Source organism: Musa acuminata, chromosome BXJ3-1, assembly GCF_036884655.1.
Source record: "Musa acuminata AAA Group cultivar baxijiao chromosome BXJ3-1, Cavendish_Baxijiao_AAA, whole genome shotgun sequence".
Lineage (NCBI taxonomy): Eukaryota > Viridiplantae > Streptophyta > Magnoliopsida > Zingiberales > Musaceae > Musa > Musa acuminata.
In genome coordinates, this window is record NC_088349.1 from 7,111,054 (window position 1) to 7,135,967 (window position 24,914).

Below are 24,914 nucleotides of genomic sequence, written 5' to 3' on the forward strand. Positions count from 1 at the left end.
ATAGTTCTACCAATTGGGAGTTCTCCTTTGCTTAAACCCTGCCTGGAGCAAAAGTGGAGCGACAATTCTTCACCTTTAGGGGTGGTGGAGGGTCCTGTTTGCATCCGAACCCAATAAGAGAGCGACAAAGCCCTCATCTTCTTGCGGCACGAAATTGAAGGTCTCGAATCTTGTCTTCATAATTTATCTTATACAAAAAATATTAACCCTGAATCTTGGTATTTTTTATTTTATCACTTTTCATTTTATTTACTAATCACATTTTGAAGCTTATTTAGAAAATATTTTAAATATAGTTAAATAAAAAATATTATTATAATATCATAATATAAATATACAGTGGAATATGAGAAGAATACTTATCACATTTAAACCGAGGGCCTTTTGGTATGAAGAATAAGGATTGAAGGAGTCATATTTAAAATTAAAGATTTAAAGGACTATATAGAAAAGAAAGCATAATATTTTAGGAGAATTCTCGAAAAAAGCCTAAAAATTTTGTTAGAACGTCCCCTTTCTTTTAGTAAATAATAAATTAACCCTCGGCCCCCCCCCCGTACCCGCCACCGCCACCCCTCCCCTCTGCCTCGTTTGACCTGCCGTCGCCTCCGCCGCATCACCCTCGTCGTCCTGGCTTGCTGCACAGGCGGCTAGCGTCATCGTCCGCAGCCCTCACGCGAGGAAGGAGAGGACCCCGCCGGATCCTCCCCTGCGCGCCTCGCGCTGGAGGCCCTTGCTTGAGGAAGGAGGGGCGCGGAGGCGACGACGGGTCCGAGAGGGGCTAATGGGGTTGGCGGAGGTGACGACGATCTTCGTGCAAGTGTTGCGGGCGGGGACGGCGAGGGCTGCCATCGCCTCCGCGCCCCCTTCTTCCTCGTGCGAGGGCGAGGCGGGCAGGGGCAGGTCTACGAAGACAACGATTGGTCAGACAGGACAGAGGGGAGGGGAGGGGAGGTGGTGGTGGAGGCGGCGCAAGGGCGGTGCAAGACGGAGGCAGGTTTGGTGGGGGCAAAGGGCAAAATTATTTTTCACATAATAAGGGCGAGAATTTTTAAATGTTAAGTTGGAATGCTCTGAGATTTTTTTGAAAGTTGGATGCTCAGCTTGAATTTCCGAACGATATGTGGCTTTCTCTTCCTTCCTCTCCGATCTTTCGCTTTTTGTTGTTTTGGGTTCTTCTTCCTTCTGATACATTAAAGATAGGTTTCTGATGTTGGTAGAAACGGTTTGGCCTGCGATCCATCTATTCATCACGACAACGAGAACTTACCTGGAAACCCATCATCGTTCTTCAACCCTCGCAATCATTAGCCGGTAATGCAAGCATGGGCTTCCCCGTTTTCCTGAGCCTCATTTTTTTCCTATTCCACTGATTTGGTACTATTCGCCGCCGCAGCAAAGGCAACATCCAGATCACAAGAAGTCGTTGATTGTAAACATCAACGATGGGTTATGCACATCCGGTGATCCGACCTGCCGGAATCCGCAAGGTAATGAATTCTTTTATTTTCTGTGCTCAAATCATGCACGTCTTCTCCGTCGATCGTTGATTCCTTTGCCTTTTCTTTTATTCGGCAGTCGACTTACTGCTCTAGCTTGTACCAACATTGCGAGACTACGAGAAGGACTGTGCATATAGTGAACCTAGATCCAGCGGCTGAACATTTCGACTATCCTGCCGCTGTGGGTGTGTGTTCCTCTATTGCTTCTTTATGTTCTTTAGCTTAACTGATTGTTTGTGATGCATTGTTGTCTTATTGCAGATATCAGAGAGCTCATATGTCTGGATGACCTCATGGAGAAACTTGGCTTGGGCCAAAATGGGGGGCTCATTTATTGCAAGAAGTATGGTTTTACTTCATTTTCTTTTCTTCTAGTGATGTGTGCCCTTATTTTATTCAAAGCATCTCAAAATTGGAATTCATAACCTGAACGACTATAATTGAATGATAATAGTTCGTTGGAAATTTGGAATAGTAGAGAACTATGTTGAATATTTTAGTGGAAGATGGAATAATGTCTGGTAAGCATGACTATCTGCAAACATTAAAAGGATCAAAGATTATCAGGACATTGTCCAGACATTTCGTTTGGAAAAACAAATCCTGGTAACCCGGTTTAGACTTCTCTGTGACAGTATATGTAATTCATCTTTCATTGTATTTCATCAAGCTTTCTGCTTGTTGAAGTCTATTGAGGATCGAAGCACATTTTGGGGGTCATGATCTCAACTACGGAAAATAGTGACTGGCTGGTGAGACATCTGAATCATGTGCTTAATGAGTGACGAGAAAGTATGGAGCAGTTGACAAAAAAAACCTCAACTTTCATATTATGGACTCCTTTACAATAGCAAGTCCATAGCTTCCCCATATTCCAACTGAAGAACTTGTCCTTGATTTGTCATCTATCAGCTATATTTCCAAGTTGTTGCACTTTCTGAATTTCCTTTGGTGCTTGTTACTGTTTGTAGAGTCCTCTTGCTACATGAGTCGAGTGACTTAAATCCTTGATCATTTGATTCTAGTTACTTAAATCCAGAGGCAAGGATTCTGCTGTCGGAGTTGAATCAGCATATTGTCACGGACTTAGCTGGTTTTGCCTAAGTCGTGCAGCACCCTTGCGTGTCCGTCCGCAAAGGTCAGCCTCCCCGAAGTCTCCCATTGTCCCTTAGGACCAACAAAAGAGAGAACGGGCTAGAGAGAACGTCTCAATCGGGATCCACAAGCAAACATCTCCGAAAAACACTTCATAGACAATGCAAATTACAAACAGACTTTACAAGCTCTGAACAGTGGCACAACAAAGGGTAAAATGGTCCATTACAGACCGAAAATCTCTCGCACGTGTCTACATGACACAACCTTTATTTACAAGCCTAAAGAGGCCACCAACCCAACTAAAATGGGACTATTAAGCCTTCGGTCGCCCCTTTACATGCTGTACAAGGCATGAACATGCCAAAAGACACGGACATACATAAGTATTACATCAAACACTTTGTTTAGAAGTTTGTCCGTGATATTCTCCCCCACTTATTCCTTCGACGTCCTCGTTGAAGCCTTTGTCGACACTGCAACTCCTCGCCTTTGCTGAGTCTTCAATCTTCTGCTCCAGCTATAATGCGCCTCTTGGCTCCTTGCTGCTCTCCGCTGCTGTGTTTGAGTAGTCGAACCTTTGATCCGCCATGCTGCTTCAACTCACCAATGACTCTGACTCTGGTGTGGGGTTGGCTGAGTTGTGTTGATCCTTGTTGATTCCTGCGGATCCCCCAGATGAAGGAAAAGACCATCCTTACTGCGCCAGTCTCTCAAATTCCTCATGCTGCTTGAACTGGGTGGATGCTTGTTGGAGCTTTAATGAGCATTGTCTCGCAAACTTCTGAAGTTTTGGGTCCTTCCTCCACAAAATTTGCTCATTGACTCTTCTTTCACTTAGTTGTCACATCCAAGTAGGTTCGCATCACTTCCTCTTTCGATTGACATTTCGTTAGGAAATGAAGCGGACAATCTACTCTCAGTAGCACTGATCACCGTTGGTGAGGATTTGACAACTATTGTCTTCCATTATCGTCGAAGGGTCTTTGAACTTATGCAGAGCTCCTCTGCTGGATAGATAAGAGAATTGGGGTACTCGGTTTCGCCCATTCTCTTAAGAGTTGAGAAGGCAAAGGTTACTTGACTTCGCCCGCCTCCTCGAGGTTGTACTTCATGCATCGAGCTGGTTACTGGCCTTCGCCTGCTCTTTGCTCACACTTCTGAAGCACTTGAAGTGTTTGCACTCCTTGCGTTGAGTTAGCTACTGTGATTCACCTTCTCAATGCCATCGAACTTCTGGAATGCAGGAAGTTTTCACCCCAACTTGGAGTAATTCGCTCATAGGTTTGGTCGCCTCTGGGATTGTACCGTCTTCTCCATCAACCCTGCCGCCTACTCCACTGAGTAGCAAAGGTACAGCACCGCGTACTGCCTGCTTCGTTCCTTGGTTATGCACTCTTGCATGACCCGAAGTCCTTCACTTTCGGCTATCTTGATGAGAAGCACATTGACACCGGTCTTACGAAGTTCCTCGGCCTCTGCCCTTCAGCCTTGTCTCGGTACTTGGAGATTGCCTCTGCATGCTCCACCTCCTCGGCCCCTTTCACGACCAAGCGCTCTCCCTCCATGAGAGCAATGGATCAATGACTTTCACGGAAGTCCCGCCTCTGCGGTACCATGGCGCTGCCATGCCCATGACCCTACTATCCGTCGCCTCGCATCTGCATCCCTTTTTTTCACAATCAGTAGATATGCCTCTGTGGCACTCCTCCGAGTCCACCTCCATTCTAACTGATGCTTGGTTTTGGGTAGCTAAGTCCCTCTGGACTCGTCGTCGCTTCCTCGCCCCTTTCGACCCCCTGCTTCAACACCTTTGTGTTCTCCAAGCAGTCAGTTTGGTCGATGGAAAGACAGACTGCAACTCCCATGCATGGCCTCTGCCATCACGTTGTAGGGTTTGCACCGATTCTGTTCTCCTTAGCTTCCTTGGTAGCAACGTTCGCTTACTCGGCCTTGTCCTCTAACTTGCCGGGCTCCCTTAAGCGAATATGAGCTCTGGAGCAGTCCAACTCTCCAGCTGCTTCGATCATACCTCTGCATGATCAAGTTCCTCCCATGGAACTCACTGGTACTTGCATTCGAACTTTTCCCTTGGTGGAACCCAGCCCCCATATGCTGATGACCAAGGTTTTCATCTGATGCAAAATTCGATGCACGTACGAAAGACCTGCCTCTGCGGTACCATGGCCTTCACTCATTGAATCCATAGCCCTTCTTGCCGTCGTGTTGTTCACCGAAGTGGAGCTCTCAGTAGCTCCCGATCATACCTCCATATGATCTAGTCCCTCCCGGGACTAAGTCGTGTGTATCGCATTCCCACGAACTGTTCCACCACGATCCGCTGCACTATGTCGCCTCCTAGTGACATCTCCATTGCATTCTGATCCTTGTGGAATAAACTCAAATTGTGAACCCTCCATGTGTGGCCTCTGCCAATACATCGCAGGGTCTCCACCTTCGATTTTGTTCGCTCCTTTAGCAATCGACCTTCATCCACCCACTCTTGGGTCACACTTAGATGAAGCACCACTCTAGGACAGTCCGTCGCCTAGTAGCTCCCGAAGTCCACCGACTTCACTGTAATTTGTGCACCATTGTCTGGATCCTGGGCCTCTGCCCCTACCAGCACAATCTCTGCTGCGCACCGCTTCCTTCATAGCAACTCGAATGGCAACACTGTGGCATATTCTTCAAGAGTACCCGCCTCTGCGTCCTCTTGCCCCGTGCTAAGGCCTTCTGTACCCAACTTCGCCTCCGCAAATTGAGTCGCCTTAGTTCCTCTATCAAATGCTTCTCCGAGATAAGGTGCATGTGCCCCGAAGCTCCCTTCGTCTTTGGCACCATGCAAGATGAGTCCGCTCCGTCAGAATGAAGGACCCATGCCTCTGCAAGAGTTCATGTCCTTGACCTCTGTCTAAGGAAAGCACTGTGCCTCTGCTCCACGTTCCAACTTCTATGCTGGCTCCCTTCATGCGGCTTGAGTACTTCGCCAAGTTACACCCAAGTTGCTCCGCTCTTCGTTTTCACATTGAGTTGATGGTGGCCCTCGCGCCCACCATTCCACGGGTCAGCCCTCCCTTGAGTCCGATCTCCATATCGACTCCAAGTGTGCCTTCATTTAAGTTGCTTTGGGTCGCTCCCCCACTTGATCTCGCAATGCATCCACCAATGCAATCTCTCAAACGAGATCATGCGACGACTCCTCGCTGCTTGCTCGGTCCATCGAGCTTCGTGGAGTTGTTGTTTGTTGAGGTACTCCTCAACATGTGAGGTCCGTCTCACATGATTCTCCCTTTGGAGAGCCGGGACTTACCCCTCCTGGATAACTATCTCGTTGAAGCAACATCTCTCTTCGTTTCGGAGACCACCATCCCCTTGGACTACTCCGATCTACTGAACAAACTGTGCATTGTTCTGCCTCAAACGCACTTGCTAGATTGCGACTCCCCGTCAATACAGTCCCCACTGCACCCCTCAAGGCCTAGCAACATGCTGAACTCGTTGCACACTTCAGCCTCCTACGGACGTATCATTCACATGCCGAAGAGAAAGTTTCAATGCTCCTTGGCACCGAGTTTCGGTCGCCTTGGGATGGCCACGAACATTCCATCGTCCGCATACAAGCCCATGCATGAGTACCAAATTCTTTGAGTTAGCAATTCCCCTCATCTCTATGAGCTTTGCATAACTCTTTTGGTCGTTGAGCAACTCATTCCACCTTGGATGGTCTCGTCCTTTACCAAGCGCCTCGCTTGGCTTGAGCACCATCAAGTATAGTTGTCAACGTTGAGCCGTAGCTCAAACTCAGCCATCCCAACCTTTTTGCGCTCCACATTCTTCCAAGCTTGCCTGTTCTCGTGGTGCCTCTTGCGCGAAGGGTTGGCCATTCCTCTGAATGCCAATCTCGGATGCCCGCTCCTCTGAGCGACTCCTTTTCCCTACATCTCCATACCCGTTTTCCCCCAAACGGTCGCGCGTGTGTTGATTGCCCTCAACGCATCCCCGCTAGGTCCCCCACGTTTGCATGCTAAGTGTTTCTATGAGTGCTTGTCCCGCTCTGATACCATCTGTCACGGACTTAGTTGGTTTTGCCTAAGTCGTGCGGCACCCTTGCGTGTCCGTCCGCAAAGGTTAGCCTCCCCGAAGTCTTCCATTGTCCCTTAGGACCAACAAAAGAGAGAACGGGCTAGAGAGAACGTCTCAATCGGGATCCACAAGCAAACATCTCCGAAAAACACTTCATAGACAATGCAAATTACAAACAGACTTTACAAGCTCTGAACAGTGGCACAACAAAGTGTCACGACCTTAGCTGGAATTGCCTAAGGCGTGAGGCACCCTTGCGGCCAACGACGCGAACTTAGCTTGCGTTGCCTAAGTCGCGAGTCACCCTTGTGGCAAAGACGCGAACTTAGCTTGCGTTGCCTAAGTCGCGCTTCGCCCTTGCGATCTTGCTCCGCAAGGATCAGCCCACTTTGTAACCTCTCGCAGGTCCCGAAGGACCTGTAAAAGAGAAAGAAGTTAGTTCGAAAGAACGAGCAACGGACAAGTCCCGAAGTCTCGCGAAAAGGGAAGCTTTACAAGCAATTCGTCGAACACCTTGTGTGCACAAGAGGAAAGAGGGAGAGGGAGAAAAACAAGGCTTTCAAGGATGAACGAACAGCTGCAAGCCCACAAACAGCCGCTCACCTGGTCCCGGGCGCAAAACCAAGTTCCCGTAAAGGTCACGTGCGAACTTGCGAAAGAGTGTTCAACGCCCGGTATATAACCGAAGCCCCATCCAGCCATGTGCCACCCGGGGGGTTCCTAGGGTCTGAGATGGCTGACATTTTGGTGAGCGGAGGTAGCTCTCCGCTCACCTCTCGCGGCACGCGAAAACAGAGCTGTTTTGGGCTGTTTTGGGGCTGTTTTGCTCGGTTCGGTGAACGGTCGCTTTGCAGCGCTGCAGCTTGTTCGAACTTACATATTTACAAGCAAAATGACCCAAAACCATGAGAAAACATGCTGTCAAGCAGCTGTGCATGCGGGTGTGAGCGACGAACGGTTCGTTGAACGGAGTTGTTGCGGGTGCGCGACGACCATTCGTGACATTCTCCCCCACTTAAACTGTCGACGCCCTCGTCGACGCTTGTTGGTAGTTGTTGATGACTTCTTCTTCATGTCGCAGGGCGTCTTCAGGCTCCCAACTGGCTTCAGTTCGGGGAAGCTTTCGCCACTTCACCAAGTACTCTGTCTGCTCCGCTCCGTTGGGTAGCTTTATCTTGCGATCCGCCAGAATGGTTTCCACTCGCTTCTTGTAGGAGGCTGTGATGGGAGGTAACCGAGTTAGAACACTTCGAGAAGCATCTTGCGGATCCGAATGGTAGGCCTTCAGGTTGCTGGCGTGAAGAACGTTGTGAATTTTGAACCACGCCGGCAGCTGCAACTTGTAAGAAACATTGCCTACCCTGCTGATAATTGGGAAGGGCCCTTCATACTTACGCATCAATCCTTTGTGGACTCTTTTCCCGAAGAATTGGAGTGATGCTGGTTGGAGCTTTACCAACACCAAATCGCCAACTTTGAACTCTTGTGGTCGCCTTCCCAAGTCTGCCCACTTCTTCATCCGTTTTGTCGCCTTCTCCAAGTAAGCCCGCGCAATATCTGCATTTCGATGCCACTCCTTTGCGAAATGATAGGCTGATGGACTACTCCCAGTATACCCAATTGCCATAGTGTGCGGAGTCGACGGTTGTTATCCTGTGATAATTTCGAAGGGGCTCTTGTTGGATGCAGAGCTCCGCTGCAAGTTGTAGGAGAATTGGGCGATGTCCAACAGCTTCACCCAATCTCGTTGATTGGCACTCACGTAGTGCCGAAGATACTGCTCTAAGAGCGAATTTATTCTTTCAGTCTGGCCATCCGTCTGGGGGTGGAGGCTTGTAGAGAAGTATAACTTTGACCCCAACAATTTGAATAGCTCGGTCCAGAATCGTCCCAGGAACCGAGCGTCTCGATCACTAACGATATTGTGTGGGACTCCCCAATACTTCACTACACCCTTCATCATCAGTCTGGCCGCCTCTTCAGCTGAACAGTGTAGGGGAGCAGCAATGAAAGTTGCATACTTTGAAAACCGATCGACCACCACAAGTATCGATCCAAGTCCCCCTACAGGCGGCAAGCTTGATATGAAGTCTAAGGAAATGCTCTCCCATGACCTTTCTGGTACGGGCAACGGCTCCAAAAGTCCCACCGGCTTCCGCTGCTCCACCTTGTCTTGTTGGCAAGTAAGGCATGTTCGAACATACTCCTCCACATCAATCCCCATCTTTGGCCAGTAGAAGGCCCTCTCTACGAGAGCCAACGTTCTGTGAATGCCGGGATGTCCAGCCCAAAGGGAATCGTGACACTCTTTTAAGAGTTCACGCCTTAAATTGTCCACTCGGGGAACATAAACCCTATTCCCTTTTGTGTAAACAAGTCCCTCCTGGACCCAAAATCGTCGTGCCTTGCCTTCTTTGATGAGCTGCATCAGGATAACTGCTTGGGGATCACTATACAGTCCATCTCTGATTCGGGAAAGGAAGTTGGAGTGTAACTGACTTGCTTGGCCTCTGCCCTCCAGTTGTGCAACATTCACGCATTCCACTTTCCGACTCAGCGCATCGGCCACGACATTCGCCTTCCCGGGCTTGTACTCCATTGCCATATCAAATTCAGCCAGGAAGTCCTGCCACCATGCCTGCTTTAGGGAGAGCTTCTTCTGAGTTTGGAAATAGCTCAGGGCGATGTTGTCTGTCCTCAGCACAAATCGCGACCCGAGGAGGTAGTGTCGCCAAACTCGTAGGCAGTGGATCACCGCTGTCATCTCCTTCTCATGCACTGGATACCGCCTCTCGGTCTCGTTGAGTTTGCAGCTCTCGTAGGCCACCGGATGACCTTCTTGCATGAGTACTCCACCAATAGCAAAGTCCGAAGCATCTGTATGGACTTCAAAGGGCTCTCCATAGTTTGGCAATTTGAGCACTGGTTCTTCCAGAACAGCAGCCTTCAGATCTTGGAATGCTATCTCATATTTGTCAGACCACTTCCAAGGCTGCTCCTTCTTCAGCAACTCCGTCAGTGGGGTTGCTCGCTTCGAATATCCCGCAATGAAGCGTCGATAGTAGTTGACGAAACCAAGGAAGGATCTCAACTCTGGCACCTTCTTTGGAGTTCGCCATTCCGCAACTGCTTGCACCTTCGACTTATCCATCCGAATGGAGCCATCACCGATTCGATGCCCCAAGAATAGGATCTCAGTTTGAGCAAAGTAGCATTTCTCCCTTTTTACGAACAAAGTGTTCTCCCTGAGAACCTTGAAAATCGTCCGAAGGTGCTTGACGTGCTCCTCGAGCGTTTGGCTGTAGACGACGATATCGTCCAAGTAGACGACCACGAACTTATCCAAATACTCCTTGAATAGCTGGTTCATGAGAGTACAGAATGTGGCCGGAGCGTTGGTTAAGCCGAAAGGCATCACCAAGAACTCAAACGCTCTATATCTGGTCACACAAGTAGTCTTTGCTTCGTCGCCTTTAGCAATGCGCACCTGCCAATATCCCGACCGAAGGTCGAGTTTTGAGAAATACTTCGCCTTGCCCAATTGATCGAACAAGTCCGCAATGAGCGGGATGGGATACTTGTTCTTCACTGTTACTTTGTTGAGGGCTCGGTAGTCGACGCATAATCGGAGGCTCCCATCTTGTTTCTTCTGGAAGAGAACTGGAGCTCCGAAAGGTGCTTTTGAGCTGCGGATGAGACCACCGCTTAGCAGTTCACCTAACTGCTTCCTGAGTTCTGCCAACTCTAGCGGGGGCATGCGGTAGGGTGGTCTCGCTGGAGGCTTCACTCCTGGCTCCAGCTCGATACTGTGATCCACGCCTCTGCGTGGTGGAAGAGTCTTCGGCAACTCGGGTGGCATAACGTCTTTGAACTCCTTCAGGACGTTCGCCACCACAGCAGGTTCTTGAATGGCCTCTTCATTGAGTGGCTCTAGCTTCATAGCAGCCACGAATGTCAGTTCGCCCTTTCTCACCCCTTTCTTCAATTGTAATGCCGAAATGTGTTGGGGCTCCTTGGTTCCTCTCCGAGAGACGGGAACCACGCGGGTCATCGCCTCCCATCATACATAGGGAATTCAAGAACGGCATCGGCACCAACTTCGCCGCGTGCATAAACTCCATTCCAAGAATCACTTGGAAGTCGTCCAGTGGCACGGCCATCATGTTGGTGTTCCCGCTCTATGTTCCGATTTTGATGGGAACTCCCTTCGCCAACCCGGAGATTCGCCTGGCCTCCGAGTTCACCGCTTTCATTCGGCTTGGGCTCTTCTCCAATGTCAACCCAAGTCGCTGTGCTTCACGATCGACTATGAAGTTGTGGGTAGCGCCCGTGTCCACCATTGCACGGGTCGTTTGGCCATTCAGCTTGATGTCCACGTACATCAGTTCACTACTTCCTGCTTTTTGTGCCTTTGTCTTCATGTTCTCCCCCACTTGACCCCGCATAGTGTTCAACAAACGCATTGCTCCCATTCGGGGTCCTTGCGACTCCTCGTCGTCGCTGCTGGATTCTGAACTGCTCGAACTAAGAGCAACAACTTTGCCCTTGTCCGATCGAGGGGGGTGTATGGAAGCCGTTAAAGCATTGAGTGCCTGTTTTTGTGGGCACTCCCTGACCATGTGCGGTACTCCGCACAAGAAGCATCCTCTAGGTTTTGAGGCCTTGCCTTTCGGGTTTGGCCCTTTGTGGGAGCTCTTCTTCTTCTGTTCGCCCCCGAGCTCCTTCCCTCGAGAATGTTTTGGACGGCGATTGCTTGAAGATTGTTTCCTTCTCGCTGGGTCTTCAGAGGAAACAAAGTCGGTGAGCCTTTCTGCAGCTGCAATTGCCCTGACCACGTCGGTAACATTCCTTCGATTCAGCTCCTGTTGAGCCCATGGTTTCAAACCATCAAGGAAGCTGAACAACTTGTCCTTCTCGGACATGTCCTGTATGTCCAGCATTAGTGCAGAAAACTGCTTCACATAGTCTCGGATGGTGGTACTTTGGCGGAGTTGTCTCAACTTCCTTCTTGCGACGAACTCTGTGTTCTCCGGTAGGAACTGAGTTCTCAACTCCCGCTTCAAGTCCTCCCATGTGTCGACTCGACACCGACCTTGTTGGATCTCCTCCCAACGAGTTCGCCACCAAAGTTTCACATCTCCGTTCAGATACATTGTTGCTATAGAAACTTTGGTATCTTCAGAATCGGGCCTCGTAGCTCGGAAGTATTGCTCCATGTCAAACAGAAAGTTCTCGAGCTCTTTGGCATCTCTGGCCCCTCCATATCCATGAGGCTCAGGTGCCCTCAAATTTTGTGGCGGTGCAGCACGGGTGTTGCCTCCTCCCGCATTTAGCGTTCTTGTGAGCATGGCCACCTTTGCAGTGAGTTCCGCCACAACATCCTGTAAGTGCTGCACGGAGTCCTTGGTGTCATCGGACAATCGGTCGACTAGGGCCTCGACCTTGTCGATCCGGGACTCCGCTTCCTCTTGCGAGCTCTCTACCCCAACAAGTCTTTGTTGGCCATGGTAGAGTTCCTCCATGCTCGCTTCCAGAACATCCAGGCGGGTTTTCGCCGTCGTGAGTCTCTCCTTATGACTCTTTTTCCCAGTTAGCGCATCAGATTACGCTTCCTCCGCTCGCGGAGAGTTGCCAACTTCTCGCTCATCCTGTTCGCTGCCGCGATCCTCGTGAGCGGCTCCAACAGCATGAGAGCGAGTGTGCACATGCAGCCCACCTGCGGCTGCTTGGGGCAAGGGTCCGGCTTGCCCCGTCTTGCTTGATTCGTCACGATGCTTTGCCATGGCGAAGTTACGAAGTTCGTTCGCTGTTCGATCGAAGAGCTTGCCCGCTCTGATACCACAATGTCACGACCTTAGCTGGAATTGCCTAAGGCGTGAGGCACCCTTGCGGCCAACGACGCGAACTTAGCTTGCGTTGCCTAAGTCGCGAGTCACCCTTGTGGCAAAGACGCGAACTTAGCTTGCGTTGCCTAAGTCGCGCTTCGCCCTTGCGATCTTGCTCCGCAAGGATCAGCCCACTTTGTAACCTCTCGCAGGTCCCGAAGGACCTGTAAAAGAGAAAGAAGTTAGTTCGAAAGAACGAGCAACGGACAAGTCCCGAAGTCTCGCGAAAAGGGAAGCTTTACAAGCAATTCGTCGAACACCTTGTGTGCACAAGAGAAAAGAGGGAGAGGGAGAAAAACAAGGCTTTCAAGGATGAACGAACAGCTGCAAGCCCACAAACAGCCGCTCACCTGGTCCCGGGCGCAAAACCAAGTTCCCGTAAAGGTCACGTGCGAACTTGCGAAAGAGTGTTCAACGCCCGGTATATAACCGAAGCCCCATCCAGCCATGTGCCACCCGGGGGGTTCCTGGGGTCTGAGATGGCTAACATTTTGGTGAGCGGAGGCAGCTCTCCGCTCACCTCCCGCGGCACGCGAAAACGGAGCTGTTTTGGGCTGTTTTGGGGCTGTTTTGCTCGGTTCGGTGAACGGTCGCTTTGCAACGCTGCAGCTTGTTCGAACTTACATATTTACAAGCAAAATGACCCAAAACCATGAGAAAACATGCTGTCAAGCAGCTGTGCATGCGGGTGTGAGCGACGAACGGTTCGTTGAACGGAGTTGTTGCGGGTGCGCGACGACCGTTCGTGACAAAAGGGTAAAATGGTCCATTACAGATCGAAAATCTCTCGCATGTGTCTACATGACACAACCTTTATTTACAAGCCTAAAGAGGCCACCAACCCAACTAAAATGGGACTATTAAGCCTTCGGCCGCCCCTTTACATGCTGTACAAGGCATGAACATCCCAAAAGACACGGACATATATAAGCATTACATCAAACACCTTGTTTAGAAGTTTGTCCGTGACAATATGACACTGCAGTTTGCAAAGCTTAATAATGCTTTCAGTTATTTTGAGCATATATAGTTATTTTGCATATAACTCCTCCATATGTGATGGGGCTGCTTTCAGTTAAATTTTCTTATGACATTTACTTCTATTTTCTATTGCGAGAAAAAAAAAAAGAACAGGGCCCAGTTTATAGTAACTCTGTTGATTTCTTAAGTTGGTGAAAGATTGTCAAAAGCTGCAAACATGTTCAAACCTATGGCAAGACAATCCATCATGTTTGGATGTTCACATGACAAATTAAGACAATCTACATCCAGCTGGGTGGCTCACTCTAGGATTGGTTAAGTTGATATTGTGTTTGTGTGTATTTGATGGTAAATCCCTTGTATATATATATATATAAATATATATATGTATACATATATATGTATACATATATATACATGTTTATACATATATATGTATACATGTATACATATATATATATAAATATATATATATATATATCTATGTATATATATATATATATATTTATATATATATATATATGTATACATGTATACATGTATATGTATACATGTATATATACATATATATATATATGTATACATGTATACATATATACATGTATACATATATACATATATATATATATTTATATATATATATATATGTATACATATATACATATATATATATATACATATATATATATATATATATATATACATATATATATATATACATATATATATATATATATATATATATATATACATATATATATATATGAGGATCAAACATTCATGTTGAGCTGATAATGATCAGCTTATCTTTCTGAGATGTATTGCTTCTTGCTAATAACCACATTAAGAGAAAATGATGCAGCTTGTTTGATAGAAGACTTTGCAGTGACTTGATACATCAGTCCTTGGCTATAGACTGAATTCTGAGCCATGAAGAGTGTTTGAAAAACCTATGACTTGTATTATATCTATTTTTTTTATTATAATAACTAGTTGCTAGCTCTCATGGTAGAAACAAACTTATAATGTCTACTTTGGTACTGAAATTGTTACTTCAGTTTACACTAGTTATGCTATTAATCATGCAATTGATTGTTGTAATCTTTGTTCTATGTTTAGGTTGATGATTTTAGCATGGTCAACTTTCTAGTTTATACCACTCGACTTGAGAAGGAGAGCAGGTAACCCACATCCTAGGAAAGACCTTGTGCCTTGAGGCTATTTAAATAGTTTCTTATGATTGATGTTTTATTCAATTTTCATTGGTTCCAAATCAGTAAGTATATAACTATATTTTGCTTCATCACAAATATAGACAGACAAGCAGACATACATGCAAATTGAATTAAATAGAAAACTCAGGAATTATTCTATAAGGAGATTCTTTTCTGTACTTCTGTATCCTTCGTTTGGTGTAAATATATGTATAGACCAGACTACCTTTCAAACATGCAAATGCAACTGGTTCTTCATGGTTGATATTTGGTCTCATGGTCCTTAGATTTTAATTTACAAAAATAAAGACACCATGATGAAAGAAAAAAAGAAGAGATGGATTTTCTTTTGTTTTGTATGTTTTTTGTGTGTCTGTGTGTCTGTTTGTGTGATCTTGGATCAAACAAAAAATCACCAAAGTAGATTCTTGTAATTGCAGGAAGATATTGCATCTGTCGTTGTTCTATCATTGGCCCTCGTCATCGACTTCATGCACTGACCTACTTGATTATGACTACCAAGGGGGCATGGCTAATCTCGTTGAGACATGTTGCGGTTTTATCCATCCATAATTGATATTTGAGGTTCTTCTTTATGACTGTCTTGCAGGTTCTTTTGCTGCTTAATAACCATCCGTATCATTTGGAAAATGATCATATATTTAAACTTTACTAATCAAGGAAAATGATCTTTTTATTTCTTGCATCTATGCTTTCCAAGGTTACCAATTATATTTGTATCCCATGGGCAGCTACTCTTGCCCATGGCCAAAGTGGATAGATAAGTCATGCATATACCTTCAACATTTGAAGAGTATCACTTACGACCTTACATTGTTCTCTTAATGCAGCATACAGTATGTGCTATCATGCATCGACAACTGCATCCAGTTTGGTGAAGATGATGCTGATGTGAAGATCAAAGATTTTGATCCTGTTGAAGATGAATAATTTTGCGTCTTTAGTTGAGAATGTGTATAATAATTCAAGGGAGACATGAAGGAACTGAGGTCAGATATTGACCAGGTTAGACAGTTACAATACTCTCGTTTTGTGAAGCACTTTATCAGGCTGTTTATTTAATCATCAGAACTTAGATAAGCTTTTTCTGTACTTGGATGTTGTCCAGATTGGGCAATTAAGTCTTCTCATTTTGGCCTTTTAATATGTGTTTCAACAATTAATACATCCCAGGCCCATTAAAATCACCATTTTTGAATAAAGAAGATACGAAATTCATAAAAGTTGCAGAATAAAAGCTGATACAATATTTATATAGTTTGTCGCTTTCTGTAAAAGTCTAGTTCTTCATCACATATCATGTGAAACAAATTATGTCTTCTCATATAAATCATTAAGAATTTTAGTTTATTTTTTTCTAACAGAGAATTTTCTTTTTTCTTATTCTCACTAGATCAATAAAAGAGAAATCCAAGAGTTAAGAGCACTTCAAGTATTTTATCCTCCCCTTATAAAAAATTAGAAATACACGAGGAATCTATAGAACAATCAAACTACTTTTTTTTCACGTAAAAGCCTTTCCATAGTAGGATTTCTTTTCATCCCCTTCATAACATGGAAGTTATTTATGGATTCAAAGTAGTATCAAATCAATGATAAATTTAATGTTCCAAAGAAAATAAATGTGGAGAATATGGACTCATAAAAGGTATGTGAAGATTTGGTAAATCTCATTTATAGCATATGTGATTTATCTTTAATATTTGCAATCATAGTAAGATAGTGAATCAGACATGGAGAGGAAGACTAGTTTGACTTTTATCTCCTCTAGCTCCTCTATTCTCCCTTATAAATGAGAGAGAGAGACAAACTGACATGCCTCCAGGGTTATCTTTTGGTGGTCTCTGTGGATCCGGTAAAATTAAATTTATTTTAGAATATTTTTTTGCATGTTTATTCTGATTTCTTAATCTAATGATTTTATTTTTTTTTTAACCATATATTAGTTTCTTACTGCAATTGGAAGTATTTCTCACATATTAGATATCTCTTAGGTTTAAATGGTTCTTCTACTGTGATATGACTATTTGTGTCTTTAGAATATTTCATATAATGTCTGTAATATGAAAGGAGATGAATTAAAAGAATATTTTGACTAGGTTTTTAGATGGATTAACAATGATCAATAATTTAACATGGAAAATGAGCTAAAATATTTATGTGAACCATATATTTACTCTACTACAAGCATTGATATTCTTTTGATCAACACACCTAACTGTTGTCTAATATGCTTTTCCTATTTCATCTTTCACAGCATCACTTTTTGATTGCACCTTAAACCAGGAAAAATGAAATGGGAGGATTTGCCCATCAATCTCCTTCTACAGATTTTTAAAGAACTAAATCCAATCGATCATGGTGCGGTAGCCCGAGTCTGTCACTTATGGCGAATGACTTATTTGGATTCATCACTTTGGAGAATAGTCGATCTCGGGTCTCTACGATCCAACTCTATATGGGTAAACACAAGGATTAGGTTGTCACAAGCACTGAGGAATATGGTGACTTATGGTCGTGTAAACATCAGGTGCATTATATTTCATCCCCAATTGCTTATCAAGGATGAACACTTGAACCTCATTGCTCAAGGGTAAAATATTGGTTTCTTCTGTGTCTTGATTGGTAATCTGATGGTCATCTATATATATTCATTTACATAATTTGTTGGTTTGTACAGATGTCCTCATCTTAAAAGACTTGTCGTGCTACGTTGGGAAGTCATGAATAAAAATGCAATGTGCAATGCCATAAAGAACTTCAGAGATTTGGAATCGATGATCGTGCCCGGGAACACTTCACTACATATAATGAAGATGATGAGTATGTCCTGTAAGAGCTTCTCTGAGTTAAAGGTCATAGGCTGCTTTCCCAAGAGATTCGGCATAAGAGCTACATTATATCTACCTGGGTTGAAGGTATTGAGCTTGCGGTGTTGCAGGACATCCATGGTAGCTATCGAGATGATATTGGGAGGCATTAACCATCTCGAGGTGCTTAATCTATCGCATGCCCTGGTGCAACTCGAGGTGGGATCAGAAGTCATGCCAATAGCAAAAGGGTTTAAGGAGATGACATGCAAATTTCTGCTCGAAACGGCTTCCACATTGAGGAGCTTCTTGTACTGTCAGGACTATGTATCATGTAGTGAATGCAAGACGATGATGGATGGTGGCTTGGGGCATGACAATGGATTTTGGCGACACGATGAGGTGGTCTCTTTAGACTTGCGCAAAGACACTCACCATAATGTTGACGATGGTGTTTATGATTATTATCGTGGTGATGATGAAGACCTCGATGATGATGATCATGCTGATGATGATGATGATGATAATGATTATGATTATGTTAGTGATGACGAAGAAGACGACAATGATGATGACTATGATGATGATGATGATGATGATGTTGTAGATGACACAAATGAAGACGACGACGAGGATGATGATGATGATGATGATGATGATGATGTTGTAGATGACACAAATGAAGACGACGACGACGAGGATGATGTTGATGATGACGATGATGATGTTGTGGATGACACAAATGAAGACGACGACGATGATGATGATGACGATGACGATGACGATGACGACGACGATGACAACGATGATGATGATGTCAATGATGATGATGATGACAACGATGATAATGATGATGACAACGATGATGATGATGACAACGATGATGATGATGTCAATGATGATGATGATGATGATGATGATGATGATGATGATGATGATGATGATTATAATGATGATGATGATGATGATGATGATGATGATTATGATGATGATGATGATGATGATGATGATGATTTCCTTCTGCCAAAGAGCAATTAGACTTTATTTCCTTCCGCCAACAGCTCTTGTGATGCGAGAAGAAGAAGCAGCAGCGATCAATTTATTTCCCTAGTGTCAAAATAATAATAATTTCATTCCCCTTTTAAAACTAATGTTTTAAGTCACTCGGTGTAAAATACTTAAGGATTTCTACGTGCCTATTCTATTTATTGCAAGTATTGTATTTGTGCATGACTATTGCTGATTAATAATTTATTATTGTTATTATTATTATTATTTATATTATTATTATTATTATTATTATTATTATTATTATTATTATCATTATCTTTATTATATCCCTTATGGCTTTCCTCCCTCACTCTCCCCTTCTCTTTGCCCTCCGCTCCTCTCTTTCTGGCTCTCCTCGGTGATGTTCCACCAGTCTTAGCTGCTATGGACATGGGCTCCCCAGTGCAAGAAATGAGCTCCACCATTACCGATAGGTTCCTGGTCTCCTCCCAAGCCCGACGAGGTAGACATGAGCTCCCCCACCCGAGAAACCAGCTCCGTTGACGCTGCTGTCGGGTTTTGGCCTTGTCCTCGGACCGACGACCTACCTCGCCGATACAGTACTTGACGGGCTACTCGTCTCATCCCAACACTCCAATCGCCACCAACACAAGAACCTGTCACTAGCACCGGCTCTAGGATATCAAGAACGTCGGCATCATCATCATCATCAAGAAACCAATGCAATGATGTCGACGATGACGAAGATATAAATTATATATAGTTGAAATGTTTAACCGTTGGATCTAAGTTCACTAGATGCATCGTCTTTCTCATAGTCTCGCAACGTTGGTACGACAGTAAGTCGACTGCGGTATCAAAGACAAGGCGACGTACAGTGTGAATCGGCTACCGGCAGAGAGAGAAGATGAGGCATGATTTTAGCATTACAAGAGGAAAAGAATTAATTGGTGCCTTACAAGAATTGGAAGCGAGCTGCCTATTAATTGGTGCTTGCAACGCAACCAAATTTGTTTGCCGACCAAAAAATGTAGGGGGAACAAACAGGTTGCCCACAAAGCACTTGTGTTTTCCAGGCACAGAAATTATCCTTGTTGTTAGGTCCAGCATTCACGCAGCACAGGCTGCAGAACCTCGGATGATGATCAAAGGCTTCGAGGCATTCGACTATCTTTGGAGGAGCTCAAAAAGCAATTCATGCACTCCACTCCGGCCAAGAACCAGATGGAACCGTGTCAAGAATCAAACAGATGATCACCGCTGCCCATGGAGAGTGATTAAGTTCCGGTAGGCACGAAGATGGAGCTTCTCTTGCGAGCAAATTATCTGACTCCACATCAAGAACATCTTCGAACAGGCCCTTCGCTTGCCGTAGAAGTTTTGGTTTCTCTCATCTATTGCCCGTCTCTAGTCATTCACTCGTAAAAGATGAGTTTAGTTCTTTTTATAGATCAGCATTATTATAATTTTTAGATCCGACGATGATGTGTCTGTAGATCAAATAAAAACTTTCAGAATGACATCGAAAAGTACATGTCGTAAAATTGATCTATTGTTATTTGATTTCAGGTTTTGACATTAAAATCTTTCACATAATAATAGTATAAGGATGGTTTTTATGCTTACACCTCTTATCAAAAATTATATATACATGAGGTACTAGATTTTTTTAAAATTTTTTTTATTATTTAAAAGTCTTTCCATAGTAGGATTTCTTTTCAATCGTATCAAAACATGAAGGTTATTTATGGATCCAAGTTAATGATGAATTTAATGTTCTAGAGAAAATAAATTAAAAAAATATGGACTCATACGAGGTATGGCAAGATTTGGTAAATCTCCTTTATGACATATATGATTTGTTGTTACTATTTACAATCATATTAAGAGAGAGAATTGGACATGGAGAGAAAGACAAGTAACTTCATCTTTTTTTTACCTCCTCTATTCTTCCATATAAATAAGAGAGGATAGGCAAACTGATATACTTCCAGGGTTCATTTTTGATGATCTATCCGAAGGTTCCTTTTGGTTATGCCCGTAGATCCGGTAAAATTTATATGACTTTTATAATTTTTTTCATGTTTATTTTGATTTCTTAATTTGATGATTTAATTTTTTTATAATTTTTAATCAGATACTAGTTTCTCGCTGTCGATAAATCATCAAAAGCATTCCTCATATATTAGATATCTCTTAGGTTTATATAGTTCTTCTACTTTGATACGACTATTTTCTGTCTTGAGAATATTTCATGTATTGACTTAACGATTAATGTGTGTGATAGAGATGAATTTAACATAGAAAATAAGCTTATATATATATATATATATCATTGACTTACCAAATTGTTGTCTAATATGCTTTTCAATGCAGCTGAAACCAGGACAATGACACACATCATTGCCTCTGAACCAAAAGCATGGGGGGTTTTGTCCATGGATATCCTTTTAGAGATAGTTAAAGAACTAAATCCAATCGATCGGGGTGCGGTAGGCCGAGTCTGTCACTCATGGCGAAAGGCTTGTCGGGATTCATCAGTCTGGAGAATGGTCGATCTCCGGTCTCTACGGTCCAACCTTGTCTGGGTAGACACAAATCTTAGGCTGTCACAAGCACTGAGGAGTATGGAGATTTATGGTCATGTAAACATCCGGTGCATTATACTTCATCCCCACCTGCACGTCAAGGATGAACACTTCAACCTCATTGCTCGAGGGTAAAAAATATTGGTCTCTCTTCTGTGTCTCGATCCATAATCTGATGGTCATCTATAGACATATATATTCCTTCATTTACATGATTTGTTGGTTTGTGCAGATGCCCTCGTCTTAAAAGGCTGGTCGTGCCACGTTGGGAAGTCATCAGCAAGAATGGAATGTGCAATGCCATGAAGAACTGCAGAGATTTGGAGTCGTTGACCATGCCTGGGAACGCTTGTTCGCTACGTATGATGAAGACGATGAGTGTGTCCTGCAAGAGCTTCTCTGAGTTGAAGGTCATAGGCTGCTTTCCCAGGAGATTTGGCATGACAGTTGCATTGTATCTACCCGGCTTGAAGGTCTTGAGCTTGCGGTGTTGCAGGACGTCCATGGTAGCAATCGAGATGATTCTGGGAAGCATGGACCATCTTGAAGTGCTTAATCTGTCGCATGCGCTGGTGCAACTCGAGGTGGGATCGGAAGTCATGCCACTAGCGAAAGGGTTTGAGGAGATGGCAGGCAAATTTGTGCTCGAAAAGGCTTCTTCCATGTTGAGTAGCTTCTGGTACTGTGAGAACTATGTATCGTGTGGTGGCTGCAGGAGGATGATGGATCGTCGCCTGAGGCACGAGAATGGATTCTGGTGGCACGATGAGGTGGTCTCTCTAGACTTGGGCAAAGAGGCTCATGATGATGATGATGACGCTGATGATGTTGAAGAAGAAGAAGAAGAAGAAGAAGAAGATGATGATGATGATGATGATGATGATGGTGATGATATACAACAAGATGACCATGACGACGACGATGATTATTATTTTGATTATGATGATAAAGATTATTACTATTATGATTATGATGATGATGATAATACTTGTGATGTTACTACGGCGAGCAACAACGAGACTTTATTTCCTTTTGCCAACAACTCTTTTGATGCACGAAGAAGAAGAAGAAGAGATTTCATTTGCCAGTACCTACCATGAGTTGTATATATAAGAAGAAGAAGAAGTAGTAGTGATCAATTTGTTTTGCTGGTGTCAAAAGAATAGTAATTCCATACCCCTTTTTAAAGCTAAAATGTGTAGAGGGATTTCTACGTGGGTAATCTATTTATTGCAAGTATTGTATTTGTACTGGATTGTTGCTGCTATTGATCTTATAAAAAACTATGAAAACTGTTTAATTTCAGTCTTAGTCCGATCTCTCGATTCATAATTTATTATTGTCACTGTTATTATTATTATTATTATTTTTTTTTTTTTTTTTTTTATTGTCACGATTAATAATTTATTATTGTCACTGTTAATGAGACTTTACACGGACATCTTTCGCCTTTCAACCGAAGTTTTCACCTTCCAACCGAAGTGAGATATAGGATATAAAATATAGATGTTTTGCATCTTAGGAAAAATATGTCCCTTGTCTATGTTTTGAATATTCCAATGACCTTTATATTTCGTCAATTTGATTATCAAATTTGAACATATTAGGTCAAACTTTTTTGGGATTTTGTGTTAATGTCATCAAGACATGTGTTTATTGTTTTTACAATTGTTCACGTAAGATAGGATGTTTTAAGATATTCTAAGATGTATCGATTGTTTCGTCGCGGATATCATATACAAATGAGATATTCTAAGATGTATCAAATAATTTAAATATTTTTTTTATATCTTAGACAAACATAATGAAATGCTGATGGTTTAAAAAGATATTAATTTTTTTCTTTTTTGATGATTTTTAAGTAATTCAAAAATTTATTAGATATTCAATAAAGGTTCCAATGGATATTTCATATCTTAATCTTCATTCGTCGCAATACTTAATACTTACTATATGTGTCTAACAATTTAAGCTTAATTTTGAACTGACGATGAATCATACCGGTCAGAACTCCTTCTGATTCAGTAAATTATTATCTTCATAATTTTCTTCTGATCATTTAATCTTCACATCATCAATTTTTTTATCCTTCCTTTTTCAAGATTTTGATATGCACTTTTCAAACTTTTCTTAGACTTGATAGAGTCGTCATGTTCTAACTCTTGATCTCATTCTCTAATACTGCTGAAATATCTCCTCTTATTGGATCAACCTTAGATGACTTATGATTGATTAGCTAACATCAGATTAATTTGTCAGAACAGTACGGTTCAGATCAATTTTAAATATTTAGTTCAAGTCAAATCAATTTGAACTGATCAAACGAGGTCTACTCAATTTGAGTAAATTTTGATCGACTAGCTCAAGTTAAGTCAATTTTGATCAATCAACATAGGTGGAGTCAATTTTGGTCGACTCAATTTTGACCAAAGCACCCTCCATTTCTTGCAAGCAAGCAAAAAAAAGAAAAGAAAAGACATTCATAATCACTCTTCGACTTAGAATTGTCTAAAAGTCCTTACCACCACAAATGTACACAATATAAGTATTTATGTCAAAACACACAACACAAATATACACAAGTTGCTTTTGTGCTTATGACATTGATACTATTAAATAAATTATTGGGATGATAAGTTCACCTAATTAAATAAATTATTGAAGCACTGATACTATCAACGCATCGCTTTACACTACACAAGATGCACTTGGTTAACATAAAAAGTATATCTAAAACACCCAAGACCAAAGCCCATTTGTAGGTTTCCATAAAAACCCTAAACCCCAACGTAACCCTAAGCATTATATTCATTGCTTAGGATAAAAATAAATAAATCACTTATTTGTGTGAAATGCATATAGGTAGAAACCAATCAAAATTGGATAAGTAGAAACCAATCGATACCTACCGAGCATGCTATACTGACTAGAGATACGAAAGAAAATTTGTTTGACATGTGATATCGATATATCATCTAAACGATATAATTCCTTTCTTAATCCAATGATTATATGAACGATACTGAAATTAGATGTAAAATAAAGGACGTAAGATTTAGATACAAAATTTCTATCGTCTAATTTCTAAAACGAGACAAGCAACATCAAAATTCTCTCTTGACAGATGAAATCTATTGAACAATTATAGACATGTCACATCGGCTACTAATTTTATTGGATATATCACATGAGCAGAGCATCTAAATAATATATTTACGCATTAAATTAATGGTTACAAAAATGATACTCTATAAAAATGATATTTTTCGATAGCAAATGATACTGTAGTGTTTACAAGAATGATTTTGCTAGACAAACCATTCGTCGTATGTTCTTTAATAGGGAGCATAGATATCAGATGCAAATAAACATCTTTTGCTTTCAAATTGAAGACAAAGAATTGGGATGTGGATGTTTTTCACATCTGAAAAAAATTTCGCTCTTAGTCTACTTTTCTAAACACTACAGTACTAAAAACACAATCATATCAATTTCATCAAATCAAATTACAGGTCAATTTCATCGAATAAAATTACTGACAAAATTTGTTTACAGCCATACCCCTACAAACAAAACAAAAAGATCACTCCTTAATCATCAAAATCATAAAGAAATTATTTTATAGTGACACCGAGATCCATGGTGTATCAGAAACAAAGTCTACAACAGGTTATTCATGCCTACACCCACAATGCAATACATTCTCAGCTTCATGAAGAAA

The 24,914-nt window shown here is 42.8% G+C and overlaps 2 protein-coding genes across 9 annotated transcripts; both read left to right on the forward strand.

Annotated features, from left to right (window-relative positions):
* Positions 1-549: 549 nt before the first annotated feature.
* Positions 550-18,830, forward strand: LOC135628710 (uncharacterized). Of its 8 annotated transcripts, none has more exons than XM_065135559.1 (10): positions 550-1,314; positions 1,397-1,490; positions 1,579-1,687; positions 1,764-1,845; positions 14,669-14,730; positions 15,204-15,348; positions 15,615-15,789; positions 17,042-17,377; positions 17,465-17,639; positions 17,726-18,830. In XM_065135559.1, exon 10 carries the CDS (start codon positions 17,733-17,735, stop codon positions 18,630-18,632), a length of 900 nt encoding a protein of 299 aa, XP_064991631.1. In that variant the 5' UTR covers positions 550-1,314; positions 1,397-1,490; positions 1,579-1,687; positions 1,764-1,845; positions 14,669-14,730; positions 15,204-15,348; positions 15,615-15,789; positions 17,042-17,377; positions 17,465-17,639; positions 17,726-17,732; the 3' UTR covers positions 18,633-18,830. The 8 variants fall into 8 exon arrangements, with proteins under 8 accessions (XP_064991631.1, XP_064991632.1, XP_064991627.1 ...); XM_065135560.1 differs by having other exon boundaries at positions 17,465-17,607; XM_065135555.1 differs by having other exon boundaries at positions 550-997; positions 1,221-1,314; positions 17,465-18,830.
* Positions 18,831-20,995: 2,165 nt separating this feature from the next.
* On the forward strand, positions 20,996-22,293 carry LOC135628375 (F-box/LRR-repeat protein At3g48880-like). The gene is made up of 2 exons (XM_065134999.1): positions 20,996-21,324; positions 21,426-22,293. Exons 1-2 carry the CDS (start codon positions 20,996-20,998, stop codon positions 22,291-22,293), a joined length of 1,197 nt encoding a protein of 398 aa, XP_064991071.1.
* Positions 22,294-24,914: the final 2,621 nt, after the last annotated feature.

Bases quoted from the DNA above. Each gene is read 5' to 3' on its own strand.
- LOC135628710 (XM_065135554.1), top strand. From the start codon at position 17,076: ATGAAATGGGAGGATTTGCCCATCAATCTCCTTCTACAGATTTTTAAA. The intron at 17,378-17,464 runs GTAAAATATTGG...TGGTTTGTACAG, and splicing joins TTGAACCTCATTGCTCAAGG to ATGTCCTCATCTTAAAAGAC.
- LOC135628375 (XM_065134999.1), top strand. From the start codon at position 20,996: ATGACACACATCATTGCCTCTGAACCAAAAGCATGGGGGGTTTTGTCC. The intron at 21,325-21,425 runs GTAAAAAATATT...TGGTTTGTGCAG, and splicing joins TTCAACCTCATTGCTCGAGG to ATGCCCTCGTCTTAAAAGGC.